General features: G+C 40.7%; 1 protein-coding gene across 1 annotated transcript in view; it reads right to left on the reverse strand.

Annotated features, from left to right (window-relative positions):
• EFHC2 (EF-hand domain containing 2) overlaps positions 1 to 19,984 on the reverse strand; it is a 204,387-nt gene that overhangs the window by 17,749 nt on the left and 166,654 nt on the right. Inside the window, 3 exon segments of the mRNA XM_059910794.1 lie at positions 10,993 to 11,053; positions 11,056 to 11,084; positions 12,816 to 13,013. Of these exon segments, the coding sequence (XP_059766777.1) occupies positions 10,993 to 11,053; positions 11,056 to 11,084; positions 12,816 to 13,013 (288 nt within the window).

Consider the following 19,984-nt stretch of genomic DNA (forward strand, 5'->3'; position numbering starts at 1 on the left):
GTTGCAGTTGCCATAGAAACAAATTAATTTATTCAGCAGCTAAGACCATTGTTATATTTTGTTAACAGTATTGAAGTTCTTCTTAGTTTAATAGGTTGATACTATGTCAGTAAAATTTTTAAAACGTCTTCATTTTTCTTAAATTGTATGCCTTTTAAATCTTTAAAGCAAGCCTAGATTCATTTTGTCTACTAATATATTTTTAGGAAAAATAAAAGGCACTTTAATCATTTATCATGTAGCCATTAAAAGGGGTTATGTAGATCCATATATGTTGTCATGGAGATGTGTTAATAATATATTGTTGAGTGGAAAGGAGGTTATAAAATAGAATGTAGAGTTATGGTCTCACTTTAGGTTTATATTTGTACAAAATAACATTTAAAAAGTCTAGCAACAATACACGGAATTATTAAGAACAGCTATCTGTAGCAAGAGAGATTATAATTTTTGCTTTTTCTTTAGACTTTTCTGTATCATCTGAATTGTTTTAAATTCATAATCAGAAAATATTAAGCCCATTTTCATTTTGAAAAAACAACAACAACAACAAATGATTACCCTGCACCATAAAACTATAGGTCAAAAATAACTAATCTGTTTGACTGCTATTTCCTAATTATGGAAATTGACATAAATTTATCCTTAACCATAATAGAGTTTTGGCAATTAAGACCCCAAAATTTCAAGACAATTGCTAAAATGACCTAAACACAAACAAAATACTTCTTACTGTAATACCTCAATGCTATTTTTCTATTCTGAATTTGACCACCTCTGCCAATTTCTAAGGCTAAATACATACTGGTTATGTAACACGATTTTTTGAAGAAAAAGACAAAGGTGGTCACTAAGGCACTGTTACAAGCACCCTGCTCCAGGCTCCTGCCCTTCTCTCAGGACCTCCAACTCAACACGCCCCTCCAACCAGCAAGTGAGGTGCACAAAGTTACTACTGCAAGGATGAACAGAGGATAATTAATTATAAGAAAACTCAGTGATAACAGAAGCAGGAAAAAAAAACCTATTCATAATCAGTCAAAAGGCTTTTCTCTTTTTTTATCAAAGCATTAAGAAAATAATAGCTCATATTTATAAACTAATAACAATTAGCAGCAATAAGTTAAATGTTACAAGATGAAGTTACATAGACTCATTAAGCTAAACAAAGTAGAATAAACAGAGTGATCAGAAGAGGGGAAAGGGAATTCAGTCATTCTTTTGTGTACATTTTCTTTGGCCAAGGATTCTGGGATACAACTCCAATATGCTGCCCCCTACCACTGTTTATCCTTTGAATTTTGGCTCACTCATCATTTGAACTCCTTGAAAGGACATGTTCTGTTTATGGAAATATTTGTAGCCAAAATGCAGGACCATTATGTCTTTTATTTGCATGTGTTTGGGGAGAAGAACTAAAACTCAATCAATTAAAGATATTTTGTAAGAAACTCCTTTAGCATGGTGCCTCGAAGAAAAGTATTCCCTAATACTCTGAATAGGAGCTGAGGTCACAGAATGAGATCATGGAGGGCCTTTGACTTTCATACTAAGGACAACTAAGAGCCATTGGAGTATATTGTACAGAACAGTTACCAGATCTAAGTTATATTTTCTGAAGATCACTCTAGCTGATATATTGCAACTACAGTGTAGGGGCAAGGCCAAAGTGGCAAGGGCAGTTAGCGGTCTTCTGCAGTAATCCGGACAAGAGATAATGGTGGCTAAGGTGACAGTGGTGGCAGTGGAGGGAGGGCAGTGAGGAGTGGTGAAGCCTGAATATATTTTGAGTGTAGGACTCCTGAAGGATTGTATATAGTGTATAGGGGAGGCGAGGGGGAGAATGAATAGGAATGGATTCAGGACGACTCCCAGGGTTTTGCTTGAGCAACTGGAAAAACAGAGTTGCCCGAACTGAGATGGGAAGGACTGCAGGAGCTACAGGTTGGGAGAAAAGATGGGGAGTTTGGTTTCGGATGTGTTACATTTTGATGAGTCTGTAGTTCAGGGAAGATGTTTGAGTTAGAGATAGAAATGTGGGAGTCATTAGCATACAGATGATATTTAAAGCCACCAGACTGGAAGACTGAATGAGATCACCAATGAACAAAGTTTCTTCATCTGTTCCTACAATACAGAATTTAATTGTTTGTAAATTCCCATCACATTGATGACAGGAGGCACGTACTGAATCCTAGAGGTTTCAGAAGTATAATATCCCAGTAATTTGGGAACCAGTCAAAAGACTACCAAACAGATTTAGAATTACACCACCCCTCATACACAGTCCACTAACCAGTCCTGTAGGTTCTACCACCATGGCACATCACAAGTCTCTTTCTCTCCATCTTTTCTACTATTCACTAATTCCAAGCCACCATCATCTCTCACCTGGATTACAGGAATAGCTTTTGTATCTTGGTCTTGCTGCTTCTACTCTTACCTTGCTGCAAACCATCCTCCACCAGAATGATCTTTCTAAAACACAGATCTGATCAATTACTTCCTTGTTTACGACTGTGCAATGGCTTTCCAATCCACTTAGAACGCAAGCTGAACTCCTTACCAGGGTTTATAAAACCGCACATAATCTGGTCCCTGCTGACCTCTCTGACCTCCTCTGAAAACTCTCTCCTGTTCACAGTGTTCCAGGTACACCAGCTTTCTTCTTGCTCTCTGAGCATACCAAGATCGTTCCCAGCAATGCAAGGCATTTGCACCTTCTGGTTTCTTTGTCTGGAAAGTCTCAATTCCAAAGTCTCAATTCAAAGGCCTCAGAAAGGCCTTCCTGCAGTTCCTCTTACCTAACCGAGCCCCCATGCCTAAGTCTGCATTTGCCCTGGATGATACAGGAAAACTTCTGGAAGTCACCACTGGAAGTCCTATTATCAGACCTCCTTACCAATCCGTCTTATATTTACTCATGCTCACCCGTTAACCCTGGGCCCCCAGCACTCTTTCCTGCCCAACTCATGATATGTCAGACTCAACACATCTAACCATTTACCCATCTCAAAAGATATTTGGGAAGGATATTCCTGAATCAAATGATATTCGGGAAGGATCAAAAGCTGTAAATGAAAGCGTACACAGCTTAGAAATGATGTATAAAATCTTTTTGAGGAAAAATGTTTGAAAGATTTAATCTTTCCAAAGTCCCAAAGCCAGGCCTCAGGGAAGAGTTGAGCTAATGTGGTAAAATACTCCAAGTTTCTCTTTTCAGTTCTGTCTTGGAGGATTTCAATGGATATGGGAATCCCCCCAAAAGGAGCAAGGGAGAAAAGAACAAAGAATCTTTCAATTAAAAGGGATAAAATTAGCCAATGCTTCTTGGAAGAATTCTTTGCTCTTGGGAAGTGGATAGAGTTGCAGTAAATCACGATGGGTCACTCACAAATATTTATCTCCCTTTCCCACCAAAATCTCACCAAAATGACAACAAAGAAATAAAAATAGGTGATAACCCCCAATGGCAAAGATAGCTGGAAAACAAGGCAACAGTGGACAAGAGATTTCAAAATCGTTTGCAAGATGGAAATCAGACTAAGGATTGGTAACTGGCTCGGCAGAGCTGAGGAAGGGAAGCTGAACTCGAAATGTCCATGGCAGAGGCAGGGGCCACTTAGAGATTAGCCAGTGTGGCCCACAAAACTTCTGAGAGGCTCAGCGATTACAGACTCCAGGTGCCAATAAAGGCAGGGATACGGTGGGGGCCGGAAAACAAGGACTGCTTGAAAGCCTAAATAAAGCAAGAGCAGCTGAACCCTCAAGTATCTCCTTGTACACTGTACTCTTCCCTACAGGGGAGTGAGGCTTGTTCTCCAGAGAAATTCAACAAAAGCAGCTCTAGTCTTGGGGAGAGGAAGCATAATGGAGGGTAGAGAAGAACATTACACACTACACTGAACTTGGGTCTCTCAGCCCCCTTCCTTCTCCTTTTCTGTTTCCAGAACACCAGTGGCCATACTTAAATTCTCTTCCTTTCCTGTATCCCACCCTCCTTCCTAGCCCCACAGGAGGAGATAGGATTCTCCTCTCAATACTCTGAATGGCCCCAAATTGTGGCTTCTGGGGATTACCTAATGAAAATGTGGGCTAGGAGATGACTCATGCAGCGAAACCCACTAATCAACAAGACCCACCCCCAAAAGCTTCCAACATTAAGGACAGAAGTCAAAACGGCAACAGGAAAAAAAAAAAGGTATCAAGCAACAAAGGTAATTCAGGTAGCAGAGGGAACGATGTGAGATAAGAGGATATATTACACCCACGAAAAAAGAACAGAAGACTAAAAATAGGAACCAAAAGAGTGCTCTTGGAATAAAAAACATGATAGCAGTAAACAGATGCAGAAGAAGGGGTGGAATGTAAAGTTGAGGAAACCCCTTAGTAAGGACATCATAATGACAAAGAAAAATTGGGGAGAGAAAGATCCAAATTCAAGAGAGCCAAAATGTTAATGATAGGAGTTCTCACAAGAGGAAAATAAAAATGAAGGAAAGGAAATTATTTAAAAATTAATGGAAAATTTATCAGAGCCAAAGGACAGAGTCTCCAGACCGGAAGGGCCCATAAACTGTTAAGCACAATGAATCTACATACAGACACACACACAGACACAGACACACACACACACACACCACAAGCCCCATCATGAACTTCCAGAACACCAGGAATAAAGAGACGATCCTAAGAGCATCCAGAAAGAACAGCAGTAATGGGAATCAATATTATGCTAAATTCTCAAGCATCGTAACAGGAAGTAGTAGCAGTATCTAAAAATGAGAAATCCAGAAATAGCAGTACGTACATGCTATTTAAAGGTCTGCAGAAACAGCTAGAAGGACTGAAAGGCTGTTTCTTGAGAACGGGTCTGGGAGGTGGGGAGAGATGTGGCTGGAAACTGCTGTTGTCGGAATAAGCTTTTTAGAATGATTTGATTTTTTTTTTTACTATAAGCATGTATCAGTTTGACATAAATAAAAATGTAAGAAGTGTAAAAAGCCGATGAGAGACCTTGAAGCGTGCTTTTCAAGGTAGTAAACTCACACAAGTCAGACCTGGCAAGGCAGGAGCACCGCTCGTTGGGAGCATGTCCCGGTTTTCCTCCATGCTCCAAAACTCAGCACAGAGCTGCCTCCCCTGGACCACTGACATAGTGAGATTTTTCACGCCCTCATTTGCTACTCTACACTATATCTACTATACGCTACTGTTAGATGAGGTTGGGAGAGAGAAAAGACTAGGATACAAAGGAGTGCTGCAGCTCTAAAAACAGTCCAGGTTGGAGGAGAAGGAGCCGAGAGGGAGCAGTTTAGAGACGGAGAAAGGCTTGACTATTAGGGGAGTGAGGACAAGTAGGTCAATTTCCCTGAATATTATCTCCCCAGCCGTCCCTCCTGCCTCATGACTACAGGTAATCATTCACCAAATCCTCTCCATCCTTTCAAAGTAGCTTGGAAAAGCCTATGAATCGCATAGAAAATGGATCTCCTTACTTCAGGGTCGTGCTGTGCTTCTGATCAAAAATGTCAGCATCCTCGTTCCCCACCTGAATCCCCTACTTCGCTCCTTGCCAAATGACATTTGACTCTTGCTTAGACTCCGATTCATGGTCAAAGGACAAAGATTTGCCACTCTGGAGGAAATTCTTTTGAAAAGGCTGTGAAGGCAATTCCAAAGAAGAGCTTTCTATGGCGACATTGTTGGAGTCAGCGCACAGCCTTCCAGGGGGACTGCCCTAAAGGGCAACACTAATTCTGGCTTTTAAGTGCGTCGATGCTTGTTAAAAAGTCAGCCTCCTTACTTTAAAGTCCCAGCTCACAGTGCTAAAGTGTTTTCCTAAAACCTCCATAAATTCTTCTTTTCCTTTGATACTTGGGCAAGCCACCATTTCCTTCCCTACACAAACTAAAGGACATGTTTGTGGAAGAAGAGGGAGGGAAGGCAATTTCTCTGGTTCTCCTCTAGGTAATAATGAACCCCAAGCAGGCTTCCCAATGCCTTGCTAGGTGGGAGTTCTAAGAAGTGAGTCTAACGTGTCATTTGACAGGTGCTCCTGGTCCCCCTCCCAAAAATGATGAATGGCTTGAAAACCGCAGAAGCCATCCATCTCCTTGCTGTGGGGAATAATCCTGATCTGCTTTATTTCCACCATCTGTGGAGGTAATAGGCGCAGCAGCTGTATTCTGCTGAAGAGTAGTAACTTAGGTCCCCCTCTGCCGCAAAGGCCGTCTCATAACTTAGGGGAACGGGCTGGCGGCAGGAACAGGGCTGAAAGGGAGGGAGGGTGGTGAAGACACATTTTTGACTCACTTGGTTGTGTTTGGTTTCAGTTCATTACCCAACAAACCCAGGGGCGCACACTGAAACACCTGGTGAGAGTCTTAAAGACCAGACACTTAAGGAAAAAAAGTGGAGCTCTAGGCCACCCTACCCGGTTGGCCACAAAAACTTAGGAGTCGGCAAGATGGCACTGCCCAAGTTGCCAATGAGTTAACTCCTGTGATCTCAAATCGCCAGGCCTCTAAGTTCCAATTGTGAGCCCAGCACAGATCTCCTTAGGGACCAAATCACCTTATATTTGAAAAGGTAGAAAGCAGCTCTGTGTGTGTGTGTGTGTGTGTGTGTGTGAGAGAGAGAGAGAGAGAGAGAAGGAGAGGGACAGAAGAGCGTTTCTCTCTGAAAACTTCCCAGTGCACCAAACACTCTGCAACATTAGCAAGCACGTGGTTCAACCCTTGCCCCTCAGCTTCACTGCCACGTATTGTTGGGTGAAATCACTTGAGCCCCAACCATGCCTCTGGGAGGGGGGCAGAGGGAGAGGCTGGGTAGAGTATAATGAGATGATTTTAAAGCCCTGTTAACTTTTTCCATTTTAACTGATATTTCTGGATGAGGCACCAGCTCTCTTGGGAGGCCAGTTCTAAGGCATTCCATGGAGCCCAAAGACAGCTGTAAAAGACTAGCTTGGGGCAGAGCTGCTGGGGAAAGAGTCGCACTTGAATTTCCAGCTTTTCCAAGTCCCAATTCAGAAGGCTACAATTAGGGGAGCAGGCTGCCTCTTTACTCCCCAGTCCCATCAGGAACACAGTATGGAATGACCTCAGAATACTCGCTACCGCTTATGGTTTCAGAACCAGGATTTCTTGCTTATTAGTACTGAGGAAATATTAATACCCTAATGAAGGCGGAGAGGGCTTGACTCCATTTACAGGGATCACCTGGGCAGAAGGCAGTAGGGCTGGACTTCAGAAGCAGCTCTGGTAGAAATCAAGCCCATGTGTTTCTCCCTGCTGCCCAGTGTACCAGCACAGGACAAGTCTCTGGGACTGCAAAGGTGAATGAGATACCGTCCCTACCCCTAGGAGCTCAGACAGAAACAAAGGTTTAGGGTATCTTAGCGAGCTGTCGTTTTAATTCCATTAGAGAGCCATTCAGGCCTGAAGCAAGCTCTTTGAGTGAGAGAGCCTCCTTATACCTCAACGTTTGCGCTCATGAAATGAGGTATCATGCCTACCATCAACTAAAATGTACCTTTTAATGTGCTCAAGGATTTACAAAATATTCTAGGGCCCTAGGCACTATGTCAATACAGAGTGCCACTCCTATTATGAATGGGTAATAGCTACCACTACATGGAACATTTAAGTCTGATGCTCTGTGCATTAGTGAAATGACTTCTGACTTCGTTTGGCAAGTAAAGTGACCTCATACCAGCTACCACAGCACAAACTGACAGGGGCTGGGTAACCAGATGTGAAGAGATTTTGAAATGCTGATTCCAGCAGGACTTGTGCTCATAAGGAAAAGACCTAACTGAATCACAAGAAAAATGGAAATGGAGTAGAGGGGAAATCTTCGTACCCACATGCCGGGTCAGGAGAAATTCACAGGTAACAATCTGGAGTGGGTGAAAGAAATCATCCGAATCTTTAGCCACATAGGTTTTCGTCTCCTGATCTGAATTCACACAGCAGCAGGGCTCTACAGCTGCTCAACAGCTGCCCAGCTCCATCCCAAGGCAGGTAAAACTGCCCCTGGGCAGAGTGTGTGCTGAACCAAGTCAACAAACTCCGGGCCTGTCTCCCACGGGAGACTGCAGACGTCAGAGGGGCTCTGGCTTAGCGTGCCACAGGAGGGCTGTGTAGAAAGAGAGTCTGGTCAAGGCTCTGGAAAGCCCTGTGGAGTCTGTGGGGAACAATAAGAATGCAGAATATAAATGTAAGCTGCAGGCTGATGGGCCCATTAGGAATTAGGGCAGTCTTTGAAAGGAATCTGCGGAGATGATGCAAAACACCAAGCATGTGACCCAAATCGTGGCAGGGCATATTGGAGGGAGAGGGGAATGGGAATGAGACATTTTCTAATCTGATTAGTCTGAAGTTTCCCCTGAGTGTGGAGAAGGGTCAGTGCACAATTAGAGGCAAAGTTAGACTGCTTAGCGGCTCAGAGGGATGACCTCCTCGGAGCTAAGCCGGGCTCGGAGGCGGATGTGATCTGAGACTGAGCCGGCTTCGCAACGAGTTGGGGAATCGTCTTTCTGCCTTTAATGTCAAATCGTCAAGGCAAAGACAAAACAGTCTGCTGAGAGGATGAGAGGATGACGACTTGGTGGCCTCAGTGCTGGATAGGAAACATCTAGGTCCCCCGGAGGCCAGGCTCCCACATTACTGGACTTTCCAGGACAACTCATCCTCGAGGCCATCAAGAGATAATCTAATAAACATCCGCAGCTTCCTGACTAGAAGACAGCTTAATGTGTGAAAGGCATTCAGATCCAACTGTTTAAAAACAAGGCTTCCTCTATGTGGAAGGACGCAGGTCTCTTCCAGTTCATTTCTAAGTCAGAGTGTGTGGTCTATGGTCCCTGATGGAAACTCCTCTCCTAGTCCCCAGTCAGTACTTAGTACCAGGTGCTATGGCACGGGGGAATTTATGTATGTTATCTCAAGTCACCCTGAGAACCGTGAGGAAGTAGGTAGTGTTATCTTATTCTAGAGGTAAGGAATCTGGGGTTCAGGCAGGTCAAAAATCTTGCTAGCAAGATTACACAGCTAGCAAGTAGATTCAAAGAATATAGGAGACAAGGTAGGGGTAAAACTGTCAAGATGTGACAAGCCACTGCTTATTTTTAGGCAGTAAATCAAACAGGTTAGAAGCAGGCCTCTGTATCTAAGTGGATCAAATGTCTAGTCACAAGTCTTCATTACAAGGTAAGAGACAAAAAAAGAAACATAAATAGTGCTGTGAGAATCCTTAGCAGGAGATAATCACTGCCAGCCAAGCAAATCCAAGAGGGCTTCATGGATACGGTGCTATTTGAAACGGGTCGTAAAGAACAAGCTTTCAGCGGGTGAAGAAAATTGGAAGCTAGTTCCTACTGAAGAAACAGCAAGAGAAAAGGCAAAAAAGTGGGAATGCAGGAGGAATACATGTGAAATGCTAAATGAGCCATTTGGCTGGACTGTTGGGAATGAGAAGAGGAGCTTTGGGAATGTGACAACTGTGGAGAAACCGGGCTCCTAAGCCTGCCTATTTCATCTCAGGTCCTTTACACCGGGATGGCCTATTTATCCCTCATACTACTGCTAGCAAATGAAACCAAATAGAGCTGATAGTCTAGAAGATAACCCCAGGTCAATCCAATGCATATACACACATCCAACTGAATTGGCCTCTTCTTGATTCCCCTCCTGATACCTTGGACTCTAGTTCTCCCACATGGGATTTAGTTTTGTCTGCTTCCTTTTGTTTCTTTTTTTGTCTCAGATGAGGACTCCCCACTCCAGCCCCTGCTTGAGAATAATGCCCTAGTGACAACCCTAAGCCCCACAATGGAGAAGGGGGAGAAGGAGCTCAAAGCTAAGGAGTTTGGTCATTCCTTAGAGAACAAAGAAATGGTACAAGAGTAGAAGAGTGACACTATGATATTCTTGCTCTTAGAAGGTACTTAGCTGCAAGATGTAAAGATGGATTTAAAAATTTAGAGGCCGTTGGAAGAAAGACCAATGTGGAAGCCCTGAAACAGTCAAGAAGAAAGGTGGGTCAGAACAAGAGTGAAGGTGGCGGGAATGGAGGGGAGAGAGTAGATGCAAGTAGTAGAAAGGAGGTGGGCCTGTCAAGACATTCTGATCTACTGGCTAGTTGTAGACAATAATTCAAAATGGTTAGAAGCAGAAGATGTGCGTTTTAAAGGTTCAGGGGTTAAGTCACAGCTCTTCTTTTTCTAGACTATGTGACTTTAGGCAAAATTTTCTCTCTCTAGACCTCAGCATCCTCTTGTAAGATAGGATAATAGCTCTGACCTCACCAAGCTGTCCTCACAAAGTAAATGAGGTAATGTATTCAAAGCAATGATAACAATGCCTAGAACACAGCCCCAAATGTCAGAATTATCAAGATAAGTACGTTAGAGGGGGGGCTGGAGTCATGCCATGGTAAGCATAAAAGATGACCAGAGTCTGGGTGGCTAGGAGGGTGGTGCCAGGAAGTCAAGAGTCAGGTTCAGTACAAGAAGTGAGGTGTTTTAGAAAGCGGTTGACTGTGCTTCCCTTTTGCAACATCATAATCTCTGCACTTTACATCTAGTGTTCTAGCAGGACAGAGCTCTGTGCTAATAACACGAGGTGCTCTTACTGCATGTCTGTGGCCATTAGAAACTACTGCTTTGAAAAATCTGCCCTAAATTTTACATCTAAGACTCTCATAACCAATGAGGTTGTACATTTTCATTTTGTCCCAGGAATCTGTGTGCATATAAGTATATCTTAATGTTAAAAAGATAAAATGATAATTCATAATAGGCTCTCTAACATTCAAAATCATGACTCATTTTTCCTTTTTAACACTTAAATGGAGATGTGTCATCGGTAATAAATAAAAACAGTCAAGGGTAAATCAAGGGCAATTAAAGGTAGATGTAAAACCAGGAACAGTCTCCGAAACAAAAATATGCAGGACATTGCCCATGAGGGTGGAGTTCTCACTTACCTGGAGAGTAAGGATCCCAGAAGATCATCATTCAAAGGTAATCTGGAGGACCTGCACAGCTTTTGATGTCTTTGCTGGGTAATAATTTTTCCCTGCATTAAAACAAAGTAAATGGGCTTTTATATACTTTGTGTCTCTTGAGTAACAATTACATTCTATAGGAAAGAAAACACAGATGTGTCCTAAAAGCATGCACCTGGAAATAAGTATGAAAACTGGTACTGGAATCACAGTAAGGAAAAACAGTAATACTGCATTTCACCAACTTTTTTTTTCCATTTCAGAAGTCACTAGATTCTGTCCTTACAAAGGCCTTTCCATCAAGATTCAGATTCTTGGTTGGTGATAGTACAGCCTATTAAGGCTGTAGCCACGAGTGTTGCTCTAAGTAATCGATCTGCATTCTTGACCACTAGTCAAAAATGGTTCTGATATTTGAAAACATCTCTTAATCTGACAGGCATCTAGAGCCTCCAACACAAGTATTATATGACTGGAGGGTGTTTTTCTAGTCTTTTCCTTGGACCCAAACCTTATAACCTAGAAGCCCCAACTGGGGCCTTAACATTCACCTCAATTTTTTCTCCAGACCAGCCCAACAGCCATTTTCCCCAGCCTGCTGAGGGCACAGAGATGCTTGTCCAATGTTCTAACTCAGACAGTGTTCTTCCAGGCATCAGGCAAAATTAGAACCAACAGGAAAGAAAGTGGGCTTCTTTCTTTGCAGTAGGTTATAAAATGATAAGAGAATGTTTATGTCTAGAATTGGAGCTTGTTGGATCTGGAGAACCTCAGAGTTGTCTGATCAACCAGCCCCATTTTCCCAGGAGGTGTTCCTTTAGTGAAGGAGGGTCACAATTCTCACCCTGGGAAGCGGTACCACGAGGGTGGAAGGCAAGGCCCGGGTCATGCAAAGCTCAGGCCACACATCCTCCAGGAGGCTCAGAGAAGCTTAAAGATTCAAGGAAAAATACCGTCTTTATAACAACTCAACAAGGGTGTATTATGGATTAGGGGAAAAAAAACATATTCACAATTAAAATAAACTATGGGACCTTCAAAGATATTTAGGGTATGCAGGTAGCCACTTGGGTGCAGACTTCAGGTTTGGGGATGAAGGAAGGGGTCATGGGGAAAAGAGATGGCAGTGGTCTATAGTAATAAAATCAGAGGCTAGAGTTTGATCTAAGGTTTTCTAACTCCAGTTGAGTATTCCGCCCACCCCTCACTATATCAGTCTGTGGATAAGATGAACACCAAAACATATTAAGATGGAGCTCCAGTTGTTTGTAACAGTGACTTAATAAAGCTCAATGCAAACACGATAAATGTATTCGAAATAGATTATGCTGAGCTTCATTATCTTCAAGGAGAAATAATTTCAAAGAAATTCTATAGAAAGTTTACTTGCAAACCCCCTGTTCTGTGTATTATAAAAGTCACACTTATAAATCCCACTTATCACTAAAATAATGTAAAGAGATGACATCTCAGAATTAAACCTTCTAACATTGATTTACTATGTTTCAATTGAAAACCTCTAGAGACCAATTAAAAGAAAATGCAAAGGGGCAATCCTATTCTTTTGAAGATACAGGGCCTCCCCTATTCCATCAACAAGCAAAGCTCACCATCCATCACTATGAAATATCTGTACCCAGATAATCTCCAAAAATGATTTAAGGTGGCTTTGCTACATAGTGGAGTATGAGGAGACATGTCAATTTTCTTTTTTGCCCTTTTTGATAGAACACAAATTCCTTCATTAGTCAGGTTCACAGAAACGTAAATGATTTATTAGAATCAATAAAATAAAAGCTTACTTTTCCCGATCTTGGTATACACAGGTAGCAATGAGTCTTTCAAAATTCTCAGAAGTATTTTTCTTGAGCTGTTCATGGGCCTGTGCAATGAGGACATTCGTATCTGGACGGGGGTCCTCAGGCACCCGGTAGTGACGTGCAATGGTTATAACTTCTTAGTCTGTGAGTTTCCCGACAGTTAGACTCATCATTATTTCTCTGTAAAGAAAATGGAAAAACACTCAAGAAATTATATCTAAGACTATTTTACCTTTCTTTCTATTAAAAATATCCAAATCCCATTTTACAAAACTTTACCAACTGCCTAGAGACAGGTTATTATTTTTCTTTAATTTAATTTCTCTACCTATGAGCAACAGGAAGGCACTCGTGCTAGAATGGAAAACAATAAGCACAACAGCTTATAAATAAAATGGCACTTTGCCCAGAGTCAAACTTCTACCGCATAACAGCCTACAACCAGGAAGTAAATTCTTAAAGTCCTCGAATGGTCAAAAATCCTGTGACTAAATACATGATTTCATTCAATACCTATTAATCTTACTGTATACAAAATAGTAACAGACTTGGGGTTCTGGTTTCCCAGGGTATAAAACTTATAAATCAGTAAGTTAGAAAGGTGTTTTGGAGATGGGGAAAGCGATTATGCACATTTCTGTGGTAAAAAGTAAAAACTGACATACCCTACCAGTGAGAGAAAAAAGTGAAAAGTGAAAAGAGCTGTGTAAAGGTACAGTTGTCTGAGTCTTTAGAAGGCAAATGGCACTGATATCATTTGGCAGAGCAAACAAACAAACAACAACAACAAAAAAACAAATGACAGCAACACATTCACAATGAGGCCTCAAAGCTTAACAAATTGGCTGACATGTTTTCAATCTATTCACTATATGAAAGCCATAAACCATGCAACAGGCATTAGAAAGAATTACATCAAAATGGTTAAAATGCAAACTGTTATGGTGGTTAAATGAATAAGCTTCCACCATCTAGAAAATCTACTTACTGGGAAAAAATTCAGTTCCCAAGAATCCCAAATAAATGAGGGAATACAAGATTTGATTTCTTCTTCTGTTATAGACTGGTCTTTTGGAATAATATGGTTTTTATTTCTTTTAAATATTTCTTGTCATTTTCACTATCATTTAAGAGATCTGTAGGTTCTTCTGGTCAAGAATTTCCTTAGATAGAGTGTAGGAAAGCCCACAGCTATGATGCTGACCTACCTGAAGGAACTGTATTTCACCTACATCCACTTATTAGGGTCTCTGGGGTTTTTGTTTTGTTTTGCTTTGCTTTTGTTTTTTTAATGGGAAATGAAGGCCAGATTCAACCAAGAGGACCCCACCATTGCAGCAAGTCAGTTTGGGTTAGACGATCAATCAGTAACGTTGGCCGGGGGCTCACTATCTGGAAAACACTGTAGTCACTTTGGCATCTGAACTTTTCAGAGTCTATAATCTATTTGGGCTGTCCAGGCATCCAGATGAGCTCCCTAGCTACTAACTGGGAGGGGCACTTGAATGAACTGAGTAATAACAATAACCCTCACCACTTGTTGAGTACTTGCTATGTGCCAGGTCCTGTGCTGCTGGGTCCTTTTGGCATGGATCATCTCATCTGGCCCAGAAGGTAGATACTAGTATTAGCCCCATTTTACAGATGAGAACACTGAGGCAGAGAAATGTGAAGTAATATGTCCAGTGTCATGATGTCAGAATGCAAACCCCTGCAGTCTGGCTCCAGAGCCCATGCTCCTGCATACTATTCTGTCCCTCTTCTGTTGGGACACAGAAGAAAGAGTGACCGCATGCAGTGGGGCTCATTCAGGGAAAGCTGAAGGCAGTGGCTTTTGAGCTGATTTTTTTAACAGACCTCTCTATTCCCTTTCCCGTCCATGACCTGTGCTTTGAGGGCTATCACTAACCCGCATAAATAAGTAAGAGAAAGTAATTTCAGAAACCCTGAGTCACCAACCATCTCTGACAGAGAGCCAAGTGACCACGGAGGAACCACACCAAGGGAAGTCCCCGGCTCATTTAAAACACTGGTCATGGAATAATCAGTCACGACACATGCCCAGAATTGAACACTATGCAACCATGAAAAGTAGGCTGTTGACTGATTGGTATTAATTGGTATGAAAGACATCCATGCTATGTTGATAAATGTAGTATGATCCCAATGAAACTAAAGATATCGGTACAAATTGACATATATATGCACAGAAAAAAAGACTGGAAGGATACATACCAAAACATCTATAGCATTATCCCTGATTGCTGAGCTTTCTTTATATATAGGTATAAAAATGATTTTATACCTATATATAAAATGTCTGCTTTTTCTGAATTTTTATAATTATCAAATATTACTTTTATCGTCAGAAAAATACCCCTTTGAAATCTTTTTCTTTTTGAGGGTAGAAAACGGCATGAAGAAGAAGTGGCACACTCCCAAGGACAAGGGAAAAGAGCGTCTGCAGCAATAACTAGAAACTTACCGCGTACCTTTAACTAAACCTACTCTAGCCCCACCAGGTCATAAAAGTTTATTTTCCTCTAGAGGGGTGGGATAGGGACGGTGGGAGGGAGACGCAGGAGGGAGGAGATATGGGGATATATATATATGCATAGCTGATTCACTTTGTTATAAAGCAGAAACTAACACACCATTGTAAAGCAATTATACTCCAATAAAGATGTTTAAAAAAAAAAGTTTATTTTCCTTTTCATTGGATAAACTGAAATTATCCTGACCTCACTGCAGTGAAAATTTATATCTGTTGGGTTCTGCATGCCTGGGTTTTAAACACCTCAGTATTCCACTGCTTTCCATGTTGTTGTTTTTTAAATTTTATTATTTTTTTAACAACTTTATTGGAGTATAATTGCTTTACAATGGCGTGTTAGTTTCTGCTGTATAACAAAGTGAATCAGCTATACATATACATATGTTCCCTTATCTCTTCCCTCTTGCGTCTCCCTCCCTCCCACCCTCCCTATCCCACCCCTCTAGGTGGTCACAAAGCACCGAGCTGATCTCCCTGTGCTATGCGGCTGCTTCCCACTAGCTATCTATTTTACGTTTGGTAGTGTATATATGTCCATGCCACTCTCTCACTTTGTCCCAGCTTACCCTTCCCCCTCCCCATATCCTCAAGTCCATTCTCTAGTAGGTCTGTGTCTTAATTCCCGTCTTGCCACTAGGTTCTTCATGACCTTTTTTTTTTTTTTCCTTAGATTCCATATATATGTGTTAGCATACGGTATTGGTTTTTCTCTTTCTGACTTACTACACTCTGTATGACAGTCTCTAGGTCCACCCACCTCACTACAAATAACTCAATTTTGTTTCTTTTTTATGGCTGAGTAATATTCCATTGTATATATGCGCTACATCTTCTTTAACCACTCAGCTGTCGATGGACACTTAGGTTGCTTCCACATCCTGGCTATTGTAAATAGAGCTGCAATGAACATTGTGGTACATGACTCTTTTGGAATTATGGTTTTCTCAGGGTATATGCCCAGTAGTGGGATTGCTGGGTCATATGGTAGTTCTATTTTTAGTTTTTTAAGGAACCTCCATACTGTTCTCCATAGTGGCTGTATCAATTTACATTCCCACCAACAGTGCAAGAGGGTTCCCTTTTCTCCACACCTTCTCCAGCATTTATTGTTTGTAGACTTTTTGATGATGGCCATTCTGACGGGTGTGAGGTGATACCTCATTGCAGCTTTGATTTGCATTTCTCTAATGATTAGTGATGTTGAGCATCCTTTCGTGTGTTTGTTGGTGATCTGTATATCTTCTTTGGAGAAATGTCTATTTAGGTCTTCTGCCCATTTTTGGATTGGGTTGTTTGCTTTTTTGATATTGAGCTGCATGAGCTGCTTGTATATTTTGGAGATGAATCCTTTGTCAGTTGCTTCATTTGCAAATATTTTCTCCCATTCTGAGGGTTGTCTTTTTGTCTTGTTTATGATTTCCTTTGCTGTGCAAAAGCTTTGAAGTTTCATTAGGTCCTATTTGTTTATTTTTGTTTTTATTTCCATTTCTCTAGGAGCTGGGTCAAAAAGGATCTTGCTGTGATGTATGTCATGGAGTGTTCTGCCTATGTTTTCCTCTCAGAGTTTTATAGTGTCTGGCCTTACACTTAGGTCTTTAATCCATTTTGAGTTTATATTTGTGTATGGTGTTAGGGAGTGTTCTAATTAATTTCATTCTTTTACACGTAGCTGTCCAGTTTTCCCAGCACCACTTATTGAAGAGGCTGTCTTTTCTCCATTGTATATTCTTGCCTCCTTTAGCAAAGATAAGGTGACCATATGTGTGTGGGTTCATGTCTGGGCTTTCTATCTTGTTCCACTGATCTATATTTCTGTTTTTGTGCCAGTACCATACTGTCTTAACTACTGTAGCTTTGTAGTATAGTCTGAAGTCAGGGAGCCTGATTCCTCCAGCTCCGTTTTTCTTTCTCAAGATTGCTTTGGCTATTCGGGGTCTTTTGTGTTTCCATACAGATTGTGAAATTTTTTGTTCTAGTTTGGTGAAAAATGCCATTGGTAGTTTGATAGGGATTGCATTGAATCTGTAGATTGCTTTGGGTAGTAGAGTCATTTTCAGAATGTTGATTCTTCCAATCCAAGAACATGGTATATCTTTCCATCTGTCTGCATCACCTTTAATTTCTTTTATCAGTGTCTTATAGTTTTCTGCATACAGGTCTTTCGTCTCCTTAGGTAGCTTTATTCCTAGATATTTTATTCTTTTTGTTGCACTGGTAAATGGGAGTGTTTCCTTAATTTCTCTTTCAGATTTTTCATCATTAGTGTATAGGAATGCAAGAGATTTCTGTGCATTAATTTTATATCCTGCTACTTTACCAAATTCATTGATTAGCTCTAGTAGTTTTCTGGTAGCATCTTTGGGATACTCTAGGTATAGTATCACGTCATCTGCAAACAGTGACAGTTTTACGTCTTCTTTTCTGATTTGGATTCCTCTTATTTCTTTTTCTCCTCTGATTGCTGTGGCTAAAACTTCCAAAACTATGTTGAATAATAGTGGTGAGAGTGGGCAACTTTGTCTTGTTCCTGATCTTAGAGGAAATGGTTTCAGTTATTCACCATTGAGAACGATGTTGGCTGTGGGTTTGTCATATATGGCCTTTATTATGTTGAGGTAAGTTCCCTCTATGCTTACTTTCTGGAGGGTTTTTTATCATAAATGGGTGTTGAATTTTCTCGAAAGCTTTTTCTGCATCTATTGAGATGATCATATGGTTTTTCTCCTTCAATTTGTTAATATGGTTTATCACATTGATTGATTTGCATATATTGCAGAATCCTTGCATTCCTGGGATAAATCCCACTTGATCATGGTGTATGACCCTTTTAATGTGCTGTTGGATTCTGTTTGCTGGTATTCTGTTGAGGATTTTTGCGTCTATGTTCATCAGTGATATTGGTCGGTAGTTTTCTTTTTTGTGTGAAATCTTTGTCTGGTTTTGGTATAAGGGTGATGGTGGCCTCGTAGAATGAGTTTGGGAGTGTTCCTCCCTCTGCTATAGTTTGGAAGAGTTTGAGAAGGATAGGTGTTAGCTCTTCACTAAATGTTTGATAGAATTTGCCTGTGAATCCAGCTGGTCCTGGGTTTTTATTTGTTGGAAGATTTTTAATCACAGTCTCAATTTCAGTGCTTGTGATTGGTCTGTTTATATTTTCTATTTCTTCCTGGTTCAGTCTCAGGAGGTTGTGTTTTTCTAAGAATTTGTCCATTTCTTCCAGGTAGTCCATTTTATTGGCATATAGTTGCTTGTAGTAATCTCTCATGATCCTTTGTATTTCTGCAGTGTCAGTTGTTACTTCTTTTTCATTCCTAATTCTATTGATTTGAGTCTTCTCCCTTTTTTTCTTGATGAGTCTGGTTAATGGTTTATCAATTTCATTTATCTTCTCAAAGAACCAGCTTTTAGTTTTATTGATCTTAGCTATTGTTTCCTTCATTTCTCTTTCATTTATTTCTGATCTGATCTTTATGATTTCTTTCCTTCTGCTAACTTTGGGGGTTTTTTGTTCTTCTTTCTCTAATTGCTTTAGGTGTAAGGTTAGGTTGTTTATTTGAGATGTTTCTTGTTTCTTGAGGTAGGATTGTATGGCTATAAACTTCCCTCTCACAACTGCTTTTGCTGCATCCCATAGGTTTTGGGTTGTCGTGTTTTCATTGTCATTTGTTTCTAGGTATTTTTTGATTTCCTCTTTGATTTCTTCACTGATCTCTTGGTTATTTAGTAGTGTTTTGTTTAGCCTCCAAGTGTTTGTATTTTTTACAGATTTTTTCCTGTAATTGATATCTAGTCTCATAGCATTGTGGTCAGAAAAGATACTTGATATGATTTCAATTTTCTTAAATTTACCAAGGCTTGGTTTGTGACCCAAGATACGATCTATCCTGGAGAATGTTCCATGAACACTTGACAAGAAAGTGTATTCTGTTGTTTTGGATGGAATGTCCTATAAATATCAATTAAGTCCATCTTGTTTAATGTATCATTTAAAGCTTGTGTTTCCTTATTTATTTTCATTTTGGATGATTTGTCCATTGGTGAAAGTGGGGTGTTAAAGTCCCCTTCTATGATTTTGTTACTGTTGATTTCCCCTTTTATGGCTGTTAGCATTTGCCTTAAGTATTGAGGTGCTCCTATGTTGGGTGCATAAATATTTACAATTGTTATATCTTCTTCTTGGATTGATCCCTTGATCATTATGTAGTATCCTTCTTTGTCTCTTGTAATAGTCTTTGTTTTAATGTCTATTTTGTCTGATACGAGAATTGCTACTCCAGCTTTCTTTTGATTTCCATTTGCATGGAATATCTTTTTCCATCCCCTCACTTTCAGTCTGTATGTGTCCCTCGGTCTGAAGTGGGTCTCTTGTAGACAGCGTGTATACGGGTCTTGTTTTTGTATCCATTCAGCCAGTCTGTGTCTTTTGGTTGGAGCATTTAATCCATTTACATTTAAGGTAATTATTGATATGTGTGTTCCTATTACCATTTTCTTAATTGTTTTGGGTTTGTTATTGTAGGTCTTTTCCTTCTCTTGTGTTTCCTGCCTAGAGAATTTCCTTTAGCATCTGTTGTAAAGCTGGTTTGGTGGTGCTGAA

The sequence above is a fragment of the Balaenoptera ricei genome, chromosome X (genome assembly GCF_028023285.1).
Source record: "Balaenoptera ricei isolate mBalRic1 chromosome X, mBalRic1.hap2, whole genome shotgun sequence".
NCBI lineage: Eukaryota > Metazoa > Chordata > Mammalia > Artiodactyla > Balaenopteridae > Balaenoptera > Balaenoptera ricei.